This window comes from Melanotaenia boesemani, chromosome 21 (assembly GCF_017639745.1).
Source record: "Melanotaenia boesemani isolate fMelBoe1 chromosome 21, fMelBoe1.pri, whole genome shotgun sequence".
Taxonomy (NCBI): domain Eukaryota; kingdom Metazoa; phylum Chordata; class Actinopteri; order Atheriniformes; family Melanotaeniidae; genus Melanotaenia; species Melanotaenia boesemani.
In genome coordinates, this window is record NC_055702.1 from 4,113,344 (window position 1) to 4,139,791 (window position 26,448).

At 37.1% G+C, this 26,448-nt stretch overlaps 2 protein-coding genes across 5 annotated transcripts; one reads left to right on the forward strand and one right to left on the reverse strand.

Moving 5' to 3' along the window:
• Positions 1 to 1,557: 1,557 nt before the first annotated feature.
• Positions 1,558 to 12,237, reverse strand: LOC121632231. Its single transcript, XM_041973501.1, has 5 exons — positions 12,099 to 12,237; positions 11,839 to 11,928; positions 11,361 to 11,471; positions 10,938 to 11,091; positions 1,558 to 3,993 (listed from the first exon to the last, which is right to left on the reverse strand). The coding sequence occupies exons 1-5, from the start codon at positions 12,133 to 12,135 to the stop codon at positions 3,759 to 3,761; spliced, it is 627 nt and encodes a 208-aa protein (XP_041829435.1). The 5' UTR covers positions 12,136 to 12,237; the 3' UTR covers positions 1,558 to 3,758.
• ccr10 (chemokine (C-C motif) receptor 10) lies at positions 6,625 to 26,189 on the forward strand. Of its 4 annotated transcripts, XM_041973500.1 has the most exons (4): positions 20,904 to 21,068; positions 24,543 to 24,593; positions 24,624 to 24,676; positions 24,842 to 26,189. In XM_041973500.1, the coding sequence occupies exons 1-4, from the start codon at positions 21,044 to 21,046 to the stop codon at positions 25,709 to 25,711; spliced, it is 999 nt and encodes a 332-aa protein (XP_041829434.1). In that variant the 5' UTR covers positions 20,904 to 21,043; the 3' UTR covers positions 25,712 to 26,189. The 4 variants fall into 4 exon arrangements, with proteins under 4 accessions (XP_041829432.1, XP_041829434.1, XP_041829433.1 ...); XM_041973499.1 differs by having other exon boundaries at positions 20,905 to 21,068; positions 24,543 to 24,676; XM_041973496.1 differs by having other exon boundaries at positions 20,906 to 21,068; positions 24,624 to 26,189.
• The last annotated feature ends 259 nt before the right edge of the window (positions 26,190 to 26,448 follow it).

Here is a 26,448-nt window from a genome sequence, read left to right on the forward strand (position 1 = left end):
ATCTCTTTTTACTGCTGCTAAAAAACAAAATTAATAATGAAATGGATAAATAAAAAAGCTTCCTCATGGTCAGATGATCTGATTGGCTGCGTGTGTGGTGGAATAGGTGTGGTCTTCTCATTCAGACCATGAATGTGACATGTTGTGCAACTGAAATCCTAATTTCACATTATAACACATTTTACAGCAATGTCTTTATCAGATATTTAGTAGTAGCTAATTTTAAACAACACGTTACATTTTTGTGAGGAGTTAAATGTGATATAAGGATGTTTCTTCCTGTTTTTAACTGAGGCTAAAGTTCTGGTTGGTAGTTTGTGACAAGCAGACACAGCAGCTTACAGTTTACTCTCTTTGGTTGCTTATCTTTAAAATTAACTTCTGTAAATCATGGTTTCAAAAAATTCTTTCAGGAAGTAAGATATTTAAAAAAGAGATGCAACCATGTAACAAAAAGGTTTCTAGTGAGCAGAAACATTTACGTTTTTTATCTCCAAAAAACGAGATTTGGCCATTAGGTGCACCATAACATTATTAAACAAAGCAATAACATTTAAAAACATGAAAAATAAATAAATAAATCTGAATGCACAAAGTGTCCAGGAATAATACAGCTGTCACATTACTCTGTCACAGTGTGAGGAGAAGAGGACCTACATGCAGGCTCACAGGAGTCAGGTCGATGTGGCGATAACGTCTTAAATAAACGTTCAGTGGTTAAAAAGCTCCAAAACATGGATGCAATAACAGTACACAGAGAAGACAAGGATCTGGAAAGGCACTAAAGGAATAAAGGAGTTTTTATACAGAAACCTGGTGTAACCAAAGCAGGTGTAAAACTGACTAAGATGACAATGAAACCAGCTCAAGTAAAACAGGAAGACAGATGAAACGCAGGTCTGGTCGTCGACGGCCGCCGTCCAGAAACAGGGACACATTTAAAACCCCGTGATCTCAATCCTAAATGTCTCCTGCTTCAACACATTTTACTCAGATTAGTGGCTCTTTAACAGGCTTAAGGGAACCTTGACAAAAAGCTGCTAGAGATCCATTTCATTTGAATCGGTGTGTTTCAGCAGGGAAACATCTAAAACCTGCAGGACACTGGCCTTCAAGCACCAGGGTTGACATCCCTGACCTAAATCAACACAAAACAGGAATAAATTCTTTCTAAATTTTAATAAGGAATAGAAAGAAAGCGATGGAAATGTATAAAATATATAAATATAAATATATAAAATATATAAATATTTATAAAGCACATTTCATACATAAAGCCCGTTAATGGCCTTATATAAGTATTTTTAAGAGATTATTAAAATCACATATAAATTGATGAATGTTGAGAATTTATGATGATTTGGTCTGATACTAATACTTTGTTTTCATATGGCTGTATTTAAGCCGATACTATGTCCGTGGTTCTGTATGTGGTGTGTCATGTTTGTTAAATGTGGACTGCAGCATGAGCTCCAGCTGATGGGGATACAAATAAAGGAATAAAGGGATAAAGGAAAGGAAACTTAATGTGCTGTACATAATCTAAAGAAACAGACAAGTGAGTAACACTTTATTTATATAGCACCTTTCATGATATTGATCACAAAGTGCTGTAAAAAGACACATTTTAGATGCTTTTTAAAAAGCTCCTCAGAGTCTTTAGACCTTAAACAAGTGGGGAAAGCGTTCCAGAGTCCTGGTCTCTGTCACCTTTAGTTTTAAGCCTGAACATGGCACAACCTGCAGGCCTTGGTCACATGACCGTAGGGACCTGTTATGAACATAGGTGTAAAAGTTCTTTGAAGTATGCTGGTGCTTGACCATTCAGAGCCCTATAAGTAAGGACCAAGGTCTTGAAGTGTGCTCTGGAGTGGATGGGAACCCAATGGAGCCGGACAAGTAGCGGACTGACATGAGAAGTCTGGTAGAAGTTCTCTGTACAATCTGCAGATGGTACAATGATGCTTTGTTTAGGCAGGCAATACTACTGAGCTTAGCAATACTTTATAAACAATAAAAACATGAGCAAACCACAATCAAAATTCCTGATGGAAGACTTGGTATAAGAGGCTAATGGACCAAGAGTTTCCATCATTAGAGCCGTATGAGCATTAAGAATATTTTTATCCATCCGTTTTTTACACAGTCTGAGCGTTTATGTAAGACATGCAGTTCCAATACCTCATGAGGCTTAAAAGAGATGTATAACATGAGAATACACACAGTGACATGTTACACAAACTGAAGTCAGCAAGAAACATATCATAACACGAAAGGAAGAACATGACACCACAAAAACTAAAAACCAAAAGACAACGTTCAACACTGAAACCAGAAGCCCACAAACCCTGAATTATGTTTGTCGGTGACTGAAAACAGAAAATGATCGCACTAGAGCCCATCTGGTGGCATCGGAAGTAAATTTAAATTTATTTTTGTTGTGTTGGTTGAACCCACTAAGCTCTGATACACTATTATAGTTCACCCACGATTAAAATAAAATAAATTAAAATGATCCATGTTATACGTTTGCAAATATTCTCTATGCATAACCAACAGTCAGAAGTTAATGATCTTGTTCCCATGGATTAGATGATATACTTTGTTTATCAGTGTCACTAGATGGGCTCTGTAACAGTGTTTTAAATGTAAATACATGTTTGTATTTACCTGTTGATATAGAGGAAAAAAACAAACAAGGAATACCAAATAACGAAAATCTAAACTAAACATGTTCAGAAACAAAAACATATAAAAATGTAATATTGGTTGTATGTTGTTTACAAAGAACACAGAACAACTGAGTACTGTATATGGAAATAGGGCCTAAACAAAAACAAACAAACCAACAACGATAATATTTATATTAATTAATAAAAATAAAAAATAGAAGATTGTTGTTATTTTTAAGGTGTGTGAGAAATAGTGACATCTAGAGGCAAGAACTGCTCATTACACCTAACAAAAACCTACCCAACTTACAGTTAGTGTTGGTTTGTCCCTCCTGAGCTACTGTCCAACATTTTTTTGTTAGATAATATAGATATATTTCTTATTATCCTTTTACAGCAGTGGAAAAAAAATATTTTTTGTATGTAACAATAGATCATCTAAAATATGAAATGAAATGAAACTTTGCCCTTTTTTCCTTTTATTTGGGTTTATATAAATTCTTGATGTTTTAATTAATTGTGTGTGGCATACGTTTGTGTTAGTACTTTAGAATAACAGCATCACTACAGTTTTATCCGCTTGTCTTTTCAGCTCTGTTCACAGCAGCCAGTTTTTAGCTTCAGCCAAGTAATAAATTATTTATACAGATTTCATTCAGTAACCCTGAAGCATGATTTCATCTCATGGCAGAGATACAGTTAGCTTAGCTTGGTGTTTTTATAATGTTGGGAACTTGTTTTGTGTTTGTATTTATGAAATAAATCAATAAATCCTTCTCAGGAAAGGAAACCCATCAAGCAAGTGTAAAATATTCAGTATATTTACATATAAATATATATATATATATATATATATATATATATATATATATATATATATATATATATATATATATAATATGCTGCCTCATCTTTAGTATAAAATATCAGTGTAGTGTCTGGTCTCTTTAAAGCATTCTTATTAAACCACATTTGGGTTTTTTCAATTTATTTTAAGTACAATAATTATTTATAATCTCCTGTAAAATAAACTTATCAGGAGCCTGAACAGGTTCTGGGCTGTGGTGGCTTTCCCAGAACTGGGGCCTAACTTCTCCAAACCACCAGACAAACCACGATGGGAAGGAGGCCGACAGGGATGATGGTGAGCATGACCACCACACTGTGAGGGGCGTCCTCAGGCTCGTCCTCTTCCTTAGTGCAGTTCTGGAAGTAGGTGGAGTGGATGGAAAGGAAATAGTCCTGAATGTCTGGGTTTGGGAAGTAGCAGCCGGTAACTTTGGTGAGCTCCTCCAAGCAAATTGTCAAGTCGTTGTATGGTCTGTGTGGGTGAACAGAAGCCAGTAATCAATAAACAGAAAGAAACATTTACATGTGTGCTAAAATTTTGACCTATCAAAGCAGCCATCTCAGCTGAACGCACATTTCTTTCTACAATGGAAAGAAAAATGGTCATGTGAGCAAGCTGTAGACTCAGAAACTTGTCTTCTGATTTTGTTGTGGTTTGGATTCTGTCAGACCGCTTTCTGTCAGTTTCCTCCAGTTTCTGAGTGCTTTTAGACGGCAGTGGAGACACCTTCCTTTGCGTTTTCGCTGTAAGAAACATCTAGACTTCGAAGAGTCACAATGGTCTTACTTTTTTTAAAATTTCCTTTTTGTGATACCACAGCGTTTTCCAGACTGAAGGGTTGAAATAATCAAGAAAAGCTGATACACCGATCTGTGGCACATTTCAAAGCTTGATCGACTTCTATTTATGCAAAACAGCTTTAAATGTCCTGAAAAAAGACATTAATATATCATTTTGAAGTTACATTATTTTTCTGCTTTGGGTAATCTTACCTTTTATTAACTCTAGCAGTTCAACACTCACCTTTGTACCATTTTAAGCTATATCTTGGACCTAAACTGCTTGAAATTCAATACATAAATAGATTTAAAAACACAAACCTACAAACAATAAAACTGACAAGCTGTTTCCCTATATTTAATCCAATATGTATTGCTTTTATTCCATGTTGCTTAGTTAAATTTATCTTATCATATAAAAAAGTATAATTTAAAATTTTTACAAACCCATCTCAATCACAAAAAATGTTTGGACAACTTTTTTTTTGGGGGGGGGGCAAAACTCAACCATATGACCCCCACATGCGTCCCTCAAGGAAACTGAAATAAGAAAAACTTCCTGTATTAAGACCACTAGTGGCCCACAAAATACCTGCCCGTTATCCACATACAGGCCAACAACTGACATGTGGACCGCATGTGGCCCACAGGAGACTTGCTATAATCCAAGCCAGACTGGCAACTGACATCTGGTCCACTTCTGGCCCACACAGCACTTGTCAGAGCAATAATTATACCGCAAGTGCCAAAAGATTTGTCCCACACATGTCTACTGTCTGGGATCTGTTAAAGCATGATTTATAAATGGATTTGATTATTGTTTAAATTTTACATTGACATATCCAAGTTTTCAATAAATCAATTCTAAAAAAAACAAACAAACAAACAAAAAAATATATATATATTTGAAAACTGCCCAGTATTTTTAAATAAACAAATAAAAAATATTTAATTATTATTTGATATTGTCTATTTGATTATAAATTGTACTTGGCTGTGGCTCCCAAACTAACTGTCCCTCCCCCCAATTTTTAATTATGTGTATGTCTATTTGCATCTATTTGCATGTAGCCAGACAAGGTCTATACATGCAAATAATCTGCCACCTCTAGTGGTCATCACAGCAACTGCATGTAAGTGTGAGTTCATGTAAGGTCCTTAATTGATTAAATAAATAATTGATTAATCAATTTTAATAAACTTTAACTAGGTATGTCACAGTCAATATCATACAGGAAAGGCAAATGGACATTATGTGTAATGTTTACAAGTTACCATGGTAACTGACATGCCATACCCTCATGAAGGTAAAAGTTTTAACCAATTAACCAAATTACACAACATATTGTTTGTTCAGTAACACCAGACACATTCAGAGCTTAAAGGAAACTAAAATTATCTGTAATAATTGAAAAACTCTCTTAAAGTTCACAGTTTATTTCACTTAAACATTTAAATAAAGGTTATTGAAATGCATTTAAAACTTGTCAAGCACTTTCTTTGATCTCCAATATTTGTCAGAAGTCATTGTCACCGGGGGAGAAGACACTGAAACTTCTCAGCTGGATTCTGAAAGCTCTGAAACAATGTGGCTTAATTGACATAACTAAAACTGCTGCGGTTAAACTACTTCCTGTTGGAGCGTAAACAGAGCAGATGACTGAAGCTGTGATAGGTTGGAGGAAAAGACTGTCATTAAAATTCAATCAGCAAGTCCACTCTCACTGCTTCTCTAAAAATTAATAGCTGCTGCCAGTTATTTACCAGATTACCTGATCATAAGCAAGTGCGAGCACCTATATAAAAGCAAAACACAATCCCAAGGTTGCTCACATAAGTCTGTGGAAGGTTAAAATGTAATTTTCAAACTAGTTGGAGTCCATCATTCTATAGAGAAAAAGAATATTCACATTTGGAAAACATTCAAGACAGATGTCACCTTTCCCAGTGAGTGGAATTTTAGTCCAAGTTGATGATTTGAAGCCTATTTTGCAGAGACCAATGCTGCAAACCTTTTTATTTATTATGCCTCAATGGACTGAAGCAACGTTCTAAACAAGAATGGACCAAAATTCATTCTTAAAAAATTTAAATATATTTAAAGCTATTTAACAACAGGGTTCTTGAAGTAATTACTAGCGGTCAATCTGTAAAACAGCGCCCCTCTGACTTAGAACTTATGATAATGGGAGTTAATGTGTGGTGAAAAGGGGTACTACAGTTGGAGGTGTTCTGACAATATTCTGTAAATTTGCTCAAAATGTGAAACAGCGCCCCTCTGATTACAACTGCTAGCAATGGGAGTTGGTGTGTGGTGGAAAACGGTACTGCAATTGAAGATGCCGTGAGAATGGAAAAGTAACCAGGTGAAAACGGTTAGAAAAAATTAATTGAGATGTCACTCAGTCAATGCCAATCTTATCTGAAACAGTGGAAAGACAAACCTCTGAAAGAAAAACTAGTGTTACTAGAAATATTACTTTGAACAACGGAAAACGGTAGAAAGTTGGCAAAGGAGATTTTTATTAGACAAACAGTGGCGCTAACAAGTTAGCTAGCAGCGATGGAAGTGAGAAGACGTCTGTCAACTGATAAACATGACGAAAACATAAAAGAAGATACGGATATGGACCAGTTCAGCTTCGTCGGAGAAAAGAAAAGCTCGGGTTCGACTTAAGGTAAGATAATGGCTTTAGTTTCAATTAAACGACCCCCCCGGGAGTAAACGGTGGCAGATCCTCGTGGTCAACCTTTGGTTGGTCAGTGACGGACAGAGGCCTTGGTCAAGTTAGTAGCACAATTTCAAATGATTAAATGAGCTGTAAGATTTGTATTTTTTTCTTAATGCCCTATAATAATATGTATCTTTCAGGGATTATGTTTAGAATGTTTCTTGTATTTGTGATAATAGCCAGTAATAACCTGTTGTATGCAGGAGCAGTAGACTAAAATACCAACGCACTCTGGGGCTCATCTAGCAAAGAGGACTACGTATGGCGTACGTGCACAAAAACTTTCAGATTTATAAAAGAGCGCGCACGCACGCCTCACGTCGGTTTCCGATGTTGTGCCTTTAAGTGATCTTCAGTCAGAAACTGATTAGACGGCCGCGGGAGCGCGCAGCCCTTTGGCGCCGTGTCGCTCAGTTTCTCTCTGTGTCTCTGGTCTGCTGCTTGCAAATGCAAGTGACAGTATGTCTAAATTAACAAAGAAAGTGTGCTTTTGCAAGTGTTTTGACTGATTAATTAGAACTGCAGACGAAGGGGTGCTGTAATCAGAAACAGTATCCAAGAATGTTGCTGCTTCATTGTTATTCTCCCTTCATGCGTTCAGTAAACCCTGATCTCTGATCTACAGTTCTTCTTCTTGGGGCTGTTGTTGCCCTGCAGCATCCTGAGGCTGAGAAACCACACTTCACAACTTTTTCTCAAGCCCGGGGCATCACGTGACATGTGTGTTTATCTTTAAAGCCATGTTAGAACTTGGGTATCAAAATAGGATGTGTAAATGTTTACTGTGGCTGGTTCAGAACAGAAACCCAAGAAGACATTATAGGAACCCCATTTCTGTGAACAACCTGACAGAAATGTGAGCATGAATTTAGTGTCTAATAAATCATATCGGGGATTTATCTTAAATTTTGTTCTCCTTTCAGTGTCTCCTGAAAAATGATTATTTTGTAATGCTGCAGGCATTAGAAAATAAGAAAAATATAGAGTCTAGTCTTTTCACTTTCAAAAGTATACTAACAATGACTATAGGCAGCATCCTGTCTTTAGCTATCAAATATATTCTCTTTGCTTAAATTTGATTACTATTAATATGATGAGATGATGCTTTTCTGTGTGACGCTTGCACTGAAAAAACTGCTGCATCAACTCACGTTGACCTACATCTTCTGGCTTTCTCTGTATTTGCTGTGGTTATACCCTCACAGGTGATTAAACAAATTAGTCAGGCTTCTTGTTTTGACGTTAACCAACTAGCAAAGTTTGCACATGGTATTAATCTGTTTACAATTTTTATGCAATCCAAACCAGTTCTATAAAACCGACATAGTTGTTTCATTTTTGGTTGACAACCTTGACAGTTTGGGAAGATAACAGTTAGTGATGCACCGATCTGGTATTGGTATAGGTATCGTATCGAATAAAATTCTAGATCAGGTATCATGACCATGGGAAGCACAGATCTATTTAGTGTAATTCCAAGCTGTACCTTTTGAGTGACGTCAGGAGCTAACGACATGGGGAGGCTCAACTTTGTTTTCAAAGCGAGTGAATCGGCCATCGGGAACTTTTTCCACACTACCTTAGCCAACACATTCAATGGCTACGTGCAAAACCTGCGCAGTGAACGTGCCGAGAAATCTGCTTGAGCAGGTCACTGAGTGGTATGTGTGGAAAAAGCGTGACAAATTGGGACTATCTGCTATTGACAGCAGCTCAGCTGTCACTAGCAAGATGCTAGCACTAGCACAAAGCACCTACGCCACAGAGCGGTCTTTGATGAGCCTTGTTTTTTACCCACAATGTCCTGTTTTTTTTTGTTTGTTTGTTTTTATTTATATTTTTTTATTAACAGTATAGGTGGTGTTCATTACAATTAAGTAATAGTATGTTGTTTACAGATCAAAAACACATTTTAAGGTGAACTACCCCTAAAGTTAGTTTGTGCTCATGTGGATTATTGTCAGTTCATCTTCCAATGGTGTGAGATGATGCAGCTTTGCTCTCAAACGCATTAACCCCTCATTTCTAGGCCTGTCGCGATAAGCAATAAGTCAATTAATTGAACGATAAGAAAATAAGAGCACGATAAGTTTGCCGGCCGCGATAATTTTTTTTCGTCCCCCCTTTACCATAGACTGTGTATGACAATAGGTTTCACTATGGAGTATTTCGACTAAACGCTCTGGTTTCTTGCGGAGTGATCTCTCTAGTGTCACACTTGACTGCAGCATGTTGCAGCACGAGCCGGTAAGCCGCATTTGTTTTGCACGGCTGCCAACACGCAATGGCCGTGAGACTTGCGTATTTAAGTGGCTTCTCACGCTCTCGCGCTAAACCTCCGATTCTCATGCTGAAATATGTAAATAATAGATGCAAGCATCTCCTCTTTTATTGTTTCGCTGCTTCCCACATGTAAGCAGAACTCACACATTCTAGCTTACGACGTCAGTACAAAGCCCCCACTTCCTGGTCTACCGTAATAACCCCTGTAATCCGCAGGCACATTACGCAAATAGAATCAGCCTATATACTACCGTATATGACAAAATACACATTAAGAGCAATGCCGGCTAATCGAGAGGTTTGGGAGGATTCCCAGTGGGCCGCATAACTTTTGGGCCGGTGTCCCGGCGTATGTGAATGTGGTATCCCAGCTAACTGCTGGGTTGTAGTTACTTATAAGGCCAACAGAGGGCAGAATGACTTTGTTTCACAAGCAGTAGATTTTGAAGAGCAGAAGAAGAACACGGGTTTTTGTTCGATGTAAAGTGCTGAAGTTTGGTTCGTCATTAAAACCGGCATGCTTGTCTACTTGTCTGGAGTTTATTTGAAGATGCAACAGTGAAAAAGGCGCTTTTATTTATTTAGTTTATTGACCTTTGAAAATGTGTACTTGCATTATTACGGCATATGTCACTATATTAGTTGAGAATGGTCTCAAAATGACACATTAGCGCTCTGCGCAATATTATCGTTTATCGCGATAATTTCTGAGAAAATTTATCGTACAGCTAAATTTGTTATCGTGACAGGCCTACTCATTTCCACCGGGTGTTTGTGTGCCACGATCCGGCTAAACCGCAGTTTCGTTCCAACCTCCATGACGAGTCAGTCCACACCAGAGCGCCCATGAGAGCTGTCCGCCTAGCTGGATCCGTGAGATCACGAAATCACAGGAGATCTGAAGAATCTTTAGATTCTCCACTTTAAGGATAAATATCTCGTCGTCCATGATGAGACACCCGGACCAATTAATGATGTAATGTTTACATGGTTCAGCAGCAAATCAGGTGTGTTGGAGCAGGAAAAGCATCTAAAACTTGCTGGATTATGTTCTCGTGGACTGGAGTTTTACATCCATGCTCCATAGATTTATTCACTCCATCAAAGCTGCCTCTGTACATCCATGTAAAATGTCTCATGCTGGTCATATTAATTGATGTAAATTCAGCCGCGATCCAGTTTTGAGATAGTTTCAGTCATCATTATGTCTTCTGTGTCCTGATGTTTTAAGTTTGATGTGAAACTATTTTAAGATTTTACAAATGACGAGCGATACAGGGAAGTGCATGAAATGTTAGCTTAGTGTATTTAGTCTATTTATTTCTGTGTCCATATCAGGGGCCTGGGGTTGAATTACCACAGGTCCGTTAAACCACCAAACCTTGAGACATTATAACCAGGCTGCAAGGGGTCTAGCAAACAAACAAAAAAAAATTCTGCCTTTTTTGCCTGATAAGAACGAGCTGGATTTAGAAAAGATATGGGTTGATCAGCAACATTACTTAAAACTGATTGTAGACTACGTTAGTCATGGTCTAATGGTTTTTCTGAAAACCCAGCATATCAAAAATAAGTTATGCAAGATTAAGCGCCAAGTAGATGCGTTGAAAAAAGTCGTTACCTGATAAAATATGCCAGGGTACACCAGTTATCTGTGCTGATTGCCTGCATCTCTTTGTGGAAAGTGTCACCGCAGTACACGTCGCTGAATTCTACCAGCAGGTTTCTGTGACAGTGTTTATCTGGTAACTTGGTCTCCTGGTCCTGGAACCTCTCTGTTGGATAATGAGAAATATCTTTACATGAATTAGTGGAAACATGAAAGTGTAAAACTCCCCAACCACAACAAATATTTGTCTCTGTGATCTTTGAAAGTTTTGTCGCTCATTCAACACCACATTTCTTTATCTCGGTTTTTTTTTCTCTTTTTGAGTTAGCTTACCTTCCTGTTGGGAAATATTTCAGCTGATTTAGAAGCACAGTTGTCAAGGAACAATGGTATAGTGGGGAGTTTGTTGATGCAGATTAAGCATTTTTCACTTACCATCATCCTCTGTAATAACTGAAGATGTTTGATTTCCTTGCAGTTCCTTCTCAATCTCATCCATCTCATTTTTGTACAAACTGGATGTCACATTTTTAGGTTTCGGTGTGCCTGCAGGGAAGATTTCATTTACTGAGCGTTTGAGTGAACAGTGTCCAATTTTCATGCAAGATAAAGTCCGTCTGACAGATACTTGATCACTCTGAAACTATTTTCATGTTTTACATAATCGATTAAAACAGCTCGTTTGTCTTTAAACAGTAGAGTGAGGTTGCAGCATCATCGAAGCTAAAGTAGAACATCATAAATAAATTAAAAAAAATCCTTTTTGTTCCCAGTAATTGCCCTGTTGTAGATTTTTAAAGTGTTTTAAAAATGCTATCTCAGGGGCCATGTGCTGACGTTTTGTCAACTAAAAGAACAACATAAGTGAGATGTTAAATCATTAAACTTTCATTCAGAGCAAGTTGTGACGTACGTTTATAATCTGTGAACAAACGGGACGTCTGGTTCAAATCAACTTCACTCAGCTCTTCTGTGATGTTGGCTGACTGCGATGCGACGATACCTGGAGGAAAAGAATTTAATAATTACTTAGAAGCACAAATACAGGATGTTGTCAAGAGGAAGACCCACCATCTGCTTCTTATTCTCTTATCTGTACCATACTCACTGAGATGAACAGCAAACCCACAAATACAGGAAATGCCTAAATAAACCAGAAACAGTCAGACTTACTGAGGATGAGAGCATGAAGAACCAGATAGAGAATCATGGTGGACGGTGATGGATGGAGCAGCAGGAACCTCCAAAGCCGATCTGTGACCCAAGGGCCATTCTGAAGCTAAATATCTGGGAGCAGAGCCAGTCAAGAAGCCCAACCCTCCTTATCTCATCTCTGCTGTGGATGTGCCTGAGCGGGATCAGCTGGTGGAAAAATACCGAATAAAGAGGCAGAGTGATGGAAAAGAGCAAGTTAGAGAGGAATAATTAATCAGTGGGTACAACCCAAATAAATCAGTACCGTCAATAAGATCTCATTCAACCCTTAAAACACCAAGCCTTTTTGTTTTGGTATTTTTGATTTGCCTTATTTTTTTGTTTTGTTTTTACATAAAACTGAATGTAGAAGCTCAACTCTATTAATCACAATCGACACACACACACATTATCTTGTATTCAGGACAGCCTCAGTTGTCAGATTCTGGTGTTAATGTTTTAATATAACACCACAAAGACCAACCAAAAAAAAACCAAAACAATTTATCACACTTTATCCTGCAGATTCTTTTTTTTTTTTTTTTTTTTAGCTATTTACAGGTATTTATGCCAGTGTTTACCTACTATCCTCACAACACCACCATGTCAGCTTGTTTTTGCACCATCCGTAGAGGACCTTTATTTTGTTCTTTTCACACAGATAGGACTTACTTGTCATTCGTTTATCTTTCTGCTGCTCCTGATTGGACATTGCCATTGACTGGTGAAAGGTTTGACAGGAAGTGGCTTCATCATAATTTCCAGGTGAAAGTAGAGGTCTCTTAGCAACATACTTTTTTTTTTATTGATAAATACTGCTGTAATCATGGATCTTTCATTGTGAATCTACCATAGAATCTCAAAATAAACACTACATTTTGCAGCTGGATTGTAAACCTCCTAGATGGGAAATAAATGCCTGCAAAACTTTGATAGATAACCTAAAAGATGAGCGACTGATCACAATTTATCACTTTATCTGCCTTTTTTTTACTCATCAGACCACATGACCTTCTTCCATTGCTCCAATCTTTATGCTCCCTAGCAAATTGAAGCCTTTTTTAATTAGCCTCCCTGATAAGTGCTTTTCTTAACCCTTGTGGTTCGCTTTAATGCAGGGGTGTCCAGAGTTGGTCCTGGAGGGCCTGCTGTCCTGCAGGTTTTGGATGTTTCCTTCTGCAGCAGTAGTATTGCAGCCCTTGAGGACCAGAGCTGGACAGCCCTGCTTTAATGTATAAAAATGGCTGGAGATTTTATTTAAAGATCAGTACAAATACAATCACCCAAATCTATTGTACAGAAAATCACTCCTTTAAAAAAAAAAAACACTGACATCATGTCATCAAACAGGGATTTAAAGACTTGAAATAATTAGAATGATTATCTGAGACAAAAAAGTGGAAAAATGTAATCTGCAATTTAAAATAGTAGTAGTAATAGTAATCATTTTAATTTTGGAGAGGACTTTTCTTTGTCCTCTAATGGGGTAGTAAATTTGTCCCCGGTGTCTTGACCTAAATAAAATTTGAAATTGGAATTTTAATGTTTTTCAAAACTATCTCACACACACAAAAAAATCCCCTATGGGGTGACACATGAAAATGTTGACCAGAAATAAAGAAAAATGACCTGAAAAGACCCTAATGACCTAGAAGGGTGAAGGCTACACAGCTCGTTGGTTTAATTCCTTGACTTTCCTTCACATTGTGCATGTGGAAATGCTCTTATGTTGCTAGTAAACATAGCCAGGAGTTCTACTGGTCATTTTTTTTTTTATCTTCATGGCATCAGTTGGAGTTAAAAACCACATCATCCATGCAGTAATTATCCAATGGGAGGTTTTTTCCTATTAACTTAAAATTTATGACAGGCAGTGTATTTGGCATATTTGATATAACTCTTTTCTTCAGATTTATGGAGAATATTTACATTTACAGCTCCGTTATTGTGGCGTTATCTTTTTACTACAGCAGGTCGACTGATGCATAAGTGTAGCTGCAGTGATACATCCCCTAATTGTAGCAGTGTAGGAGTGTCTTGATGTTTGTGGCATTGAAATCTAATGAGTGCTGCCCACCCAGATCCTGTTCCTCTACGGATATCTGCTGAAAACAGTCAAGGGATTTCCTCCTTCGTTAAGGGGGTTGTGAAGGCAGCTGTCTGGATGGAGACAGGCCTAGAAACAGGAAACTCATGCAGCATGAAAGATAGGAAGAGAAAAAAAATAGCAAGTGTTTTACAGAAATTCATATCGCAGCTATGAAAACACTACAAAACAATGTTTGTAGCAAGTGACATTTAATATTAACTCATGCACATTTTAGGGACAAACATGGCATAATTTAGTTGACATTGCATAGGCGAGTATGTTTGCCTAAACCAACCACTACACAGCCAGAAGTATAAAAACAAGAACTTCCTGTTTGGTGGTTTTTAATGTGCAGATTGTGAGAGCTTTTTTTGATGGCCTTCCGTCTTCACCTCAGTCTGCGGAGACAGGAAGCTTTTTTCTAGCATTCAGTGTATTGTTGCTTGCTGAAAGACATTTCAGGTCATTTGTTGACATGAGCATCGCAATAACAAGCAGATACTTAACTTAGTTTTTGCATGTAAACATACTTTGGAAACTTGTTTTGAAAAGCAAAGTATTTGAGGATCTGAATGCGACGGGCTACCTGCACAGACGGGACCTCGGTCTAGTGAAACTGACGGACATTTAGAAAAGAAAAATATAGTTCCTGTTCTCATGTAACCACTACGTTTCAGAAGTTAGTACTATGAAGCAGCATTAGGGCCATTGTGGATCGACTTTCACGTTCAGTTCTGGTTTTCAGGTTCAGAAATGTGGTCCGTGTCTTACTAGAGTATATCACCACAGCAGGTTATGCTGGAAACCTCATGTGGTCCAGAGAAGGTTATGTTTTAAGTTCAGACAAATTGTTGTAAAGCATAACAACCAGTCAGTTCGCTTATAAATAATAATTTAAAAAATGACAGAATAAAATCAAACTTTTAAAAAAATGCCTTTAAACATATAAATCTTACTGAAATCATACGAAATGGATCCCCCAAATCCTAGTACTGCACCCAGATTATTCTGTTTTGGGTGTATTACTTTGCTCATACACGCTCAGCTACAGTCAAACTGGCCTTGTTGCTCCTCACATACGTTACACAGAGTCCATAACCTCAAGGGACAATGCAGGAAAACCACTAAAGCAAAGCTCTCCAGTTCACCACTTGGTATTGTATATGTGTGTGTAAATAAATTTATGATGGCCTTACACATATATATATATATATATATATATATATATATATATTTTTTTTTTATGTTTTTAAATCCTTATTTAAATGCTTTTAAAATCAACCTTATTTATTTATTTTTTTTCAAGAAAGGTCTTTTAGGTCTTTAAGTCTTTAATAAGTCCAAATCGCACCACTGTCTTGCCTTTCATTGTTAACACTACATTTTATGTGAAATGTGTATTATTAACTACTGCATTTAACTAATTGTTCAAACTTGGGATTTAGCATCTCTTCAGCACAATCTCAGCAGCTTTGATCAGCCCGACCTTTACGAGAATAAGAAATATTTTGAAACATTTGCTTTTAAAATCAGTTGGTTTAAAAATAAAGCAGGAGGCGTCAACCAGAACCACATTTCTTCAGAAGAGTTTCGCTACTGTAAATTCTCAAATACAGTGCAGTTCTTAAAGGTTTAATTTTCTTCATGATATAATTTTAAAATATCCTGTAAATATCCTGCTTTTGAGATGTCCGCCAAATCCAGTAACTGATGTTGCTGATAAAGGCCTGTTTCTTTGTAAACTGAGCACCTGTAAAAGCACCTTCTCTCAGTTTCGATCTGGTAGAGTAAGCTAGAAAATATAGATTTACCCATAACTCCCACTTGAGGGTACAAACACAGCAAACACATCAAATAAACCACGGCTCTGCAAATGTGTATGGAAACACAAACCTGTCACGAATAGATTAACTTTTAAAATGGCAACAGAAGTAGAAATGCTGAAAAGTATCAGCACTGTTCTCGTCATGACAGAATGGTCACTATAAAGGTTTGTCTGACTTCTTCCACAAAGTGTGTTAAAGCTGCATTATAAAAAAAACATCTAATATACAGAAAAATACAATAAAAACAGTAGATATAATGCCAGGTTCACATAATGTTCACACCAGTGTTACAGCATTTTACGTATGATTATAAACACAATGTTTATAAATAAGTAAATAAAGTTGGTAATCCTGGTACTGAAGTCTAATCAAAAGTAGTTAAATTTGCCTTCCAGTGGTTAAATTAGGCAGATGTTCATTGTAATCTTTATTTTTCTTAAAATATAAGTTCACTCACTAACATGAAACTACTTTTTTCTCACAGCATCTGATTTAAGAGACTCGCTTCCCTCCACAACTTTCCTGTTTCAGAATCGCTAAGGCAGACGGAAGCAAACTGTGATGAAGCGTGCAGAAAGGAAAGCCGGCTTTCAGAGCAGCAGCTTTTAACGCTGCTTGTGCTTGGAAAAGTTATCCTAAAGATATATGACAAATAATTAACTTCTCTTGTAAAACTTCCTTTTTAACAGTTAAATGCAACCTTGAATGAGTCTTGTTCAGAGGGAAAGAAATGCAATATAATGTACAGAAGAGATCATGCAGGACTAGAGAGGCTGTCTGTAGACAAGCTTACAAATTAAACTCTTTCACTGATCGTAATACTATTAGGATATGACACCGCTTTATAATTTCACTCTGGGATTAAAGTATTTTTCATTTTCAAAAGTTTATGGTACAGTGTCATAAATCCTTGTTGTTACTGCCAAAAATTCAATATTAAGTGTGTGTAACATTACCCCACGTTATAACCTAGATTATTAGGACAGAACAGGAACATCATAAATGTATATAAAAAATCTGTTTTACTGACTCACACACTCAGTTACCAGTAGATTGTATCTCACAGTAAGAACAGAACCACCATGGTTACATGATGATTTTTAATTCAGAATTAATTATTCAGAATTAATTTAAAGCGGAATGAACGTATACATGATCGAGGAATTATTCAACTTGGATTTAAAATCAGAATAAGCCAGCCACTTGGCCATTTGGAATTTACAAGGTCATTTTCAATCTTTTTAAATATTTAATTTTTATTCTGAATTGAAGGGGAATTAAAACTCATATTTAAGTGTGGCAATGTGACAAATTCAAGAATATCCAGTTTAGTCCAAGGTGTTCATCTCCAGTCGATGGTTTACCTGCTCAGGTACGGCTCTACAAAAACAAAACCTGGTTTTACCTTGAAGGGGGCGTTGTGTGTGTGTGTTGTGAGCCACAATAAAGAAATGAAAAAATTACTAATTTTATCAACAGTTTAGGTGGTTTTTATCACACTTAACTAATACTATGTTGTTTACTACTCCAACACATTTTTGGGTGCACTACCCTTTTAATGAAGTTTAATGATGTATGAAAAATTAATTTATACAAAAACAAAGGTTCATCAAGGGACAATGTTTAACTCAATGACACAGTCAATTCTTATTAAATACCTGACTGATTTGTTTTATTTCTAAATGTAATATTAAAATATTTTCTTTCTTTTATCTTTATGAATAAGGATGGTTATTGATGGATTATGTTCAGTTGTTAGAAGACAGCTTTATGTCCAAAATCAGCTTCTCTCCCCGAGATGAAGCTTTTTAATTCACCATTAGCTCACATTCACCTGCAAACTATTACCAGCTTATTACCTCCCACATTAGCAGCAAATGCCAAGTCTGTGGGCTCCGCCATGCTCAACAAAACAATGTTTTTAAAATAACAGGAAGTGATGTCACCATGCACATACATACTCCAAAATAAATTCAGTTATAGACTGGTTAGTGTTGACAATGATCTGTCAAATATTGTATTTCAGACGTGAATGTGGACGCGTCAGATCAATTTTTATTAAAATTATCTGGTTAATCCCAAAAATTAGTGTCTTATTGTTCTCTGAGAATGTTTTAAAATATTCAAGAATTGATGTTACATAAATATTTGTAAATTAATATAGAATCCGATTTAATCAGATCAAATCAGCTGTTGTGAATCAAACTGATTCAGGAAATTAGGGGTGATACCCACCCTGGTCAGCTACTAGATTTCAATGAGCAACTTTAAAAGGACACTTCTGTAAAATAAATAAATAAAACAATCAGATATTTCTCAGATGTGAGAAACTTTTTGCTTTTTTTTTTTATTGAATCTGTTTCTAGGTTGGTCATGTTTGCTGTCAGTGTGGGCTGGGTCGGGTACCAGTGCCTGTTGAACCTCAATGTTGTACACAGGTTGAGAAGCAGGTCACCAGTTTCACACCAGTTTATATTAACCACGCATATAAACAACCAGCGTGGTTGAAATCAGACGTTAACCACACTGTGGATGAAGTATTGTCAACATGTGAGTGCAGCTGTCAAATTGCCAGAAAGTTCCCATCAGTGAGAGCTCTGCAAAGCAACCATTGCACATTTCTGGAAACCAAACACTGTGGTCTGGTGTTTGTCATTGTAGTGCCTTCTGTGTTCAGAGATCATGTTTGTAATGCTTTTAATGTTTTATGTAAGGACTTGACTTGTACATTAATTGTGCTATACAAATAAACTTGCCCTGGCTTGCACTTAAACACGTGCTGAAAACCCTCAAATTTTTATTATCACATTGTACGACCATATGCAATAAAATGTCTGTAGGCTCCCAAAGAATTAAAGAAATTCTTTGATCATTTGACATTTAATTTCTTTCCCCTTCTAAAAAATCTTTTTGCAAATTTAAGGATTTTTATGATCGGTGCAACATGACCAGCATTTAAATAATTAATTTACTCCAAAATTAGCTGCCAAATCATTTTAATTTAGTCAGATGTTGCTGCTTTGGTGTGAAACACACATTTAAAAATTTTTTATAATCATTATTTTCCACCTGATTGAAATGACAAACATAGCAACTTTTTAAGAGCTGCAACATTTTATTAGAAGTTAAGCTGTTAATATTTCTGGAAAGCTGAACTTTTGTCTTTTGTATGGATTTCTATAAGCTTCGTATTAACTATGAAAACCATGCAGATGTACAACAATACCACAGATTTCAAAGGTTTGGATGTTTTCTAAAATGCAATAAAACTTTAAACAAAAGTAAAGAAAAAAGTGTTATCACTGAGTAATTTAGTTTCCGAGAAAATGTTATCAAAAGTTGGAATGAAGGCAAAGAAAAACTAAAATTATACAACCAAGAACATTAATTGGTGACAGGTGAGGGTGTCAGGATTAGGTATAAAAGGAGCATCAACCAAAGGCTTGGGCAGTCTATGCAAGGATGGATCATGGCTCACAAATTTGTCCAGCTTCGTCCGTGAATCAGCAGTCAGTTTAACAAAAACAAATAAACTTGAAAATTAGAATATTTTTGGTCTTTTAATATCTAGAAAACATTAAAAGAGTCGGTGGAACTCTCAGCGTGTAAAGGCCGAAGATAGAAACCACCGCTGGCTGGTCGAGACCTTTTCTGAACTTTGAGCTTTCAGGCTGCCTTGTGTGAGAAACCACCGTGCCACCGTGATCAATATTGACTCAGACGTACCTTCTGAAACTGTTTTTACTCAACACAGTCCACTTGTGCATCCAGAACTGTAATGTGATTGCAAAGATGCATGACTTCCTCCAGATTCTATGTGAGGTTTTGACTACCGATGAGAACTCAAACTCCACTTTGACTTTTCAGCATGTGAGTGGGATGGTACGGGGCTGCATCAGTGTGCGTTGCATGGCTGGGTTTAATGATGCCTCCGAACATTTGACACATACTTGACCAAATCAGCTATGAAAGCCTCTTTTCGGATGGCTCTTTCTGGCTCTCAAAACAGTTAGTCGTGGAAGGAACTCTTTGGTTGCCTGTCTCAAACAGACGCCGCACATTGACTCATGAGACAAGCGGAGAGCTTGGAGCTTTCATAGCAAATTCTTACACTGAGAAGCCCTTTTATCCAACATGCACTGACAAGAAAATCACTGATATCGCTTGTTTTGTTTTTTTTGTTTGTTTGTTTTTTGTTTTGTTTTTTTGTTGTTTTTTTCGTTTGGTTTTGCATGATTGAAATATTGTGGGAAGCTGCTTAATAAGCATCACTGAGTGTAAATTAAACTTTTCTTTTACATAGTCATAGTAATTGCTCATCTAGTGGTGGTCGTTAGTGTTAAAATACAGTATGAAAGCCCACATTTCAGCATACACAAATGAGTTGTGCCCTTTGTGTTGTGAGGTGACTCCATAAACGGTCATATAACCACAAAAAGTCAAGGAAAGGTGAACTGGTTTTTTGTAACTTACCAGTAGTCACACCCAAATGTGAGTTAGCAGGTCAACCTCTACCTGAACTCTCAATTAGATTTTTTTTTTTTACTTTTATTCGATCTGAATTCATCTGTGATTGCATTTTAAATAGCTAATAAAAGCATATAGTTAAATTAACTGTACAGAGGTGTAATTTCCCATACTTTGCAGAGATTACTCAGCCAGATACAGAATCAGATTTGGCTGCAGTGACGGGCGATAACTGCTGATGAAAATATTTTGCAGATCAAAAAGCAAATGAAACAATTCTAGATCAGAGGAGAAAGATCAGGAACCCACAGAGTCGGTGTCAGATGTGTGGCAGCACAGATGCAGCAACAAAGTTTCATGCACATGCTCACTGGCATTATGCCTGCTGGTGATGCAAATACACCCGATCGCAGGGTATGACAAGGTCAGCAAAACACAGCTGGTTTTCATTGGCTGGTGGTTAACGGTGAGCCTGCAGGCTTCTTTTTAAGAGTTCCAAGTTCACAAATCTCATCTGCAAACGCAGGAAGACGACTTTGGACATGAATAACACATCCAACTACACAGGTAAGCATGCTTTTAGAAATTAAAGAACATTATTACGTTATTATTTTTGGGGAAATATTGTTCTAAATCATTATTATTATAATTATTATTATTATTATAATTATTGTTATTATTTTTATTATTATAGTATTAATTTTAGCTTGTTTGTTCACATGCTACGTTGTTTTTTTTTCCAACCACCTCTTTCTTTGTACAATATTCTTGCATGAAATAGTTATCTGCTGATAATCAGATGCATAATAAATAACACAGCAAGCAAGATGATCAGTATTTGCAGCAATGAACTGACTGCATTTTTTCATAGTGAAGAAAATGTAGGTTATATAGCTCAGCTGCTGTAAATTTTATAGGCATATCCTGTAACCTGTGCAAACAGAAGATGTGATGCTGCCATTTATTGTCAGTTTCACTGTATTTATGATTGGCAGTTATTCGAGTATAATCACAATAATAAACACACAGCAGCTAATTTAATTAGTAAATGTAACCGTTTAAAATACCTGTACTACCAGGTGCCTACAATGCTGAACAGTTTTGCTGTGTGGTTGTGGTTGCAAATCTGATTGCTCAAATGACTCATATCCATGTGATTTGTGTAGTTTTTGTCAGTTGTCTGAGCTCTATACATGAGAAATCGGGAGGAGCTGGTAACATTAAAAATAAAAACTGACTGCGTAAAGTTCAAGAAGAACTCGTAGCTTTTGTAGCACTTGCTTTTCTTAAAAAAAAAAATCATTAGATGCATCAGGCCAAAAAGCCACGTCTGCATCGGCTGAAGTATTTACGCTGCAGTAGAAGAAGAAATCAGACTGCTTCTATTGATATTCAGACTTTCCATGTTTTCACAAATAGCAACAAACTGAAACCAGCATTTCACATGGCTGCTTTAAATGAAAAAAAGAGTGAAATTTGTAACTGGTGCTTACTCAAACTGTGCAAAATCTCACATGGCGATCTCACTATCAGCTTTACTATAAAGGCGATTGCGTTTCCCGATATTGTGAGTCGGACTGTATTACAGTTGTGAAAGTGTGGGCAGCCGAGGTAGTTCTCTCAATGGAGGAAAAAAATTATATTTTTAATCTGTAAAATCTGTAAAACAGTCGGCACCAAAACAGAAAAACAAATTCAGACCACAAGGACCATCAGGATTTTACACTTAAAATTCTTGAGTGAAAAAATACATAAATAAAACAGATAAAAAAAAAAAAATACATTTTTTTACTGGCATTCTGCAACTTGTTTAACATCCAAGATTAAAATGCAATAAATTGAATAAATGTATTTCCTTAAACATTTCACTACACCTGGACCATGATATAAATGTTACAATGTACATGTGAAATAATTTGTATGAGCCAATTTTTTTTTATTTTAAAGTAATATAAATTTTTGTCAAGTCATTTTAGAAATGGGGAAAAAAAGCAAGTAAAATAGGAACTAGTTGAAGCAGCACAAAACATCGAAAGCATACGTGTGTTTTTTTGTTTAGAGCTGCAGATGTAAAGTATACCATCAAACTCATCTACATTTTTTAAATGATTATAAAAATATTTTTTAGTGGGACGAGCCCATGACAGAGAAATAAATTATCTGGAAAGCATCGAAGGCAGATGAGTCAAACCCAGAGAGGAAGAGGAACTGATGACAAATAGTATACAGCGTTATTAGAAAATTGCATTAAAATAATCTCTTTCTTTTGTTTATTTTAATTTTTTTATGGTTTGAAAATGCACTGAACCAGGAGTAGATCCACTTAGCACTTTAAATTACACAACAAGACGTTTTATTCATTCTAATATAGAGAAACTCTAAAAGTTTGGGTTGTTGCTCACCAGAAAACATTCATCTCATGTCCGTTTTCTTTTTAATAGTTTTCATTTTTCCGTCTGATGCCTGAACTCTTCATTCTAACAAACATTTTCATGTTAAAATTCGTCCTTTTTGCCCACCCTGCTTTACTGTAAGGGACAGTTCAAAACTGGCTCATATATGACACAACCTGAAATTACTGCTTTGATATAGAAAAAAAAAATCAGTTGAAACCTCTGTAACACCAGACTGTCTACAAACTGATATCTTTTTCCTCTTACCTTTTTTAGAGAAAGTCCTTATCATTGGTCCTTAACAAGTAAAGAAGTTAGAGCTGTTATAAGAGGAGAAGGGACAATTTAACAGTGCCAGTAGCCTTTGTGTGGTAACATTGTCACTTTGTGAAAGATGAAATGAAGAAAAGGTGATTGTGGAAACTGGCTATAAAGGCTGTTAGCACGCGACACTGACTGATTTGTAGACCTTCAAGCTGCCCACGATTTCCCCTGTGCCAACAACCTGATGCCGCTGTCACGCAACATGGTGCAAAATGACTAGAATATCACACCCGCTTAGTCAGACTGAGGAGCACAGCTAAAGTTCTGACTTTCAACCTGAATGTAAGACTTGGTATTTCCTGATATCTTGACGCAAGGGACAGGACTGCTCACAGACAACCCAGACTTCATGTAAATGGGAAGGCTGTCTGTTTTTTCTTTTTTTTAAACAAGTCCTCACGCAACTCTAAAAGTGGAATTTTACAGAAACCCAGAATGACTCATAATATTCACTACAAACGCATCAAAGCATTGATAGATTTTACTTTGCAGGCTTTGCTGCTGTCTGGTTCAAACTGACTCTAAGTTTGTTTTTTGAGTCTTGCAGATTGAAGTTTGTGGAGTAGTTGAGGATTTAAGGTAGTCTTAACTAGAACAGACTTTTGGCTTTGATTTTGTGCAAATGACCAGTTAATAAATTTGTACAAAGCCTTTCTAAAAATATAAAAAGGGCAAACTTTTTAAAAAATTGTTTTGCAAAAAGAATTTATGCAAATTATACCTCAGGTAAATGCAGACCAGACAAAAACCCAGCTGAAGACGAGACGATGGCTGGTCCTTCACCAGGAGGAAAGGGGAATCTTATCCCTGGAAACCATAAGGGAAGGGCCAAGAGTAGGAGCTAGAATTGGTCAAAATGTGGAAAACCGATGATCTTTCACACCTTGTTTGTTTGCAGGTTCAGAGATTTTGCCACTTGTCTTAAATTGCTTTGCAGCCAAAAAGATGCACTTGACTGGTGTTTAAATGTAATGCAACATTAGCTGAGTTTACATGGAGAGCTTTTGAGCGGATCAGATGTCCAGTCGGAATAAAAATGCATCATAAATACTTCAGCTGATCCAGTCAGTCTCGATCAGAATCAGTTTTCTATCAGATCGAGAGGAATAGTTTAAACCTTTTCATGATTCAATCAACAGAAAAAAACCAACATACATATATATACCCGCATGCTAACTATTGCCAACCAACTACAGTGTTCGACTGTGTTGGTATCAGCAGCAGATGTTGATGTGCTGTCAAGCCCCCTTTTCAAAGTTTGATGAGTCATTTATTTAGAATAATGTGTTTATAGATGTTCTCTTTTTTCCCTTTTCCTCACCAGAACCGGATAACTGCGCATATCATGACTATTGCAATTCGTCTGACTATGATGATGAGTGCTATTTCAGCAACAGCTCATGTAATGACTGGTGTGAGCTTGACGAGCATCAGGAGGCCATCATCAAAATGTTTCAGGCATGTTTTTTCTGCATCATCTTTCTATTCGGAGTAACTGGAAATTGTCTAGTGATTGCCACGTTTGCTCTGTACCGCCGCCTCCGTCTTCGCTCCATGACGGACATCTTCCTGTTCCACCTGGCGCTGGCTGACCTCCTCCTGCTCCTCACCGTCCCTTTGCAGGCTGTGGACACTCAGCATGGATGGGTCTTCCCCGACTCCCTCTGCAAAGCCATGCGTGCATTATACGCTATTAACACGTACAGCGGTCTGCTGCTGCTGGCCTGCATCAGCGTCGACCGCTACATGGTGGTGGCACGAGCCCAACAGATGCTCCGGCTGCGCAGCCAGATGTTAACAGCGGGGAAGGTGGGTGTTGTTGGTGTCTGGCTTTTTGCAATTCTGCTCAGCATGCCAGAAATCCTCTACTCTGGGGTGGAGGAGAATGAAGGGAAGGCATTCTGTGTCATGCTGATAAGGGGACAGGTCAAGATGGCCACCAACGGAGCCATCATTGCAGTCTTCAGTCTGTCTCTCTTCATCATGGTGATGTGCTACTCGTCCATTGGTTATGTGCTGTGGGAAGGCCACTCACAACGGCGAGGGAAGCGATGGCATCGACAGCGTACCCTGAAGCTGATGGTGGCTCTGGTGCTGGTCTTTCTGATCTTCCAGCTGCCCTACACCGTGGTGTTGTCTCACAAAATAGCCGGGCAGTTCTGTGGTCTGTTGTTGGAGTTCATCACCTGCACTCTGGCGTACACCCGCTGTTGCCTCAACCCTATCCTGTATGCCCTGGTGGGCGTGCGCTTCCGTAAGGATGTGCTGCAGCTCATCCATGATTCGGGCTGCCATTGTGGACTTCAGCAGTGGTTGAAGACGGTGAACTCGAGCTCCATCTCCGCTTCTTCTCCTGCTCTGACTATGCTCTCAGTTTCCTCTCCAGTATCTCCGACATCTCCAACTGAACGCAGTTACTCAAGCAATGATACGGTGTCCTCCACCAAGTTTCAGTTTTCAGGAAAGAAGTTAATCCACGGAGAAGAGGACTAGCCGATGTTTTTTTTTTTTTTTATTCAGGTGTCTTTAACATGATCTAGTCATGAAAAGCCCATGGGTGGTACAGTAGAGCGTGAACAGCTGGGTCGTCAGATCTTTACTCTGACATCCGGTGGAAAAGACTTGTGCTACATTTGACTTACAAAGCAGTGAACAATATTTCTGATCTGCTTCTAAAATGTTTCTAACACATTTGCTCTCTGATTAGTAGATAAAAAAAATAATAATTTTAAGATGCAAATTTTAAATTGATGCATAAAACTTTTAAAAAATTTTTATTGTATTATATGAAGTCATATTTACTGTCATTTCCCTTTGTAATTGTCCTGTTCTACACTTTGTGAAGCTTTACCTAACCGTATCAGGTGAAATGTAAAATATATTATACTTTATGAGCCTTTTTTAAATGTATACTATGGTCACAAGTAATTTTTTCTTTCTTTGGTTAACATACAAATTCTTGTTTTTGTTTATATAAGTGATATAAATAAACATGCTTGCACATATTTGACCTGTTTTCTCCTGGCTGTGATTTATTTACTCAGAGGCATCAATTCTCAGGACAAGCAGAGGCACCAAGTTCTGGCTTAAACCACAATACCAATTAATATTTGGTTTAAATTAAGTCCATTCAGTTCAATTCATTTTTTAAAAAAATAGCTTATTCTTTACTCAGTACTTCTAATATATCTATTTTCTTTTTAATGTACTGTAAATTGAGTTAATTTACC

Coding starts and splice junctions, on each gene's coding strand:
- LOC121632231 (XM_041973501.1), bottom strand. CDS start 12,135: ATGATTCTCTATCTGGTTCTTCATGCTCTCATCCTCA. Junction 11,472..11,838: donor TTTGTTCACAGATTATAAAC/GTACGTCACAAC, acceptor TCTTCCCTGCAG/GCACACCGAAACCTAAAAAT. Junction 11,092..11,360: donor AGTTATTACAGAGGATGATG/GTAAGTGAAAAA, acceptor ATTATCCAACAG/AGAGGTTCCAGGACCAGGAG.
- ccr10 (XM_041973496.1), top strand. CDS start 21,044: ATGAATAACACATCCAACTACACAG. Junction 21,069..24,542: donor TAACACATCCAACTACACAG/GTAAGCATGCTT, acceptor TTTCCTCACCAG/AACCGGATAACTGCGCATAT. Junction 24,594..24,623: donor CAATTCGTCTGACTATGATG/ATGAGTGCTATT, acceptor ACAGCTCATGTA/ATGACTGGTGTGAGCTTGAC.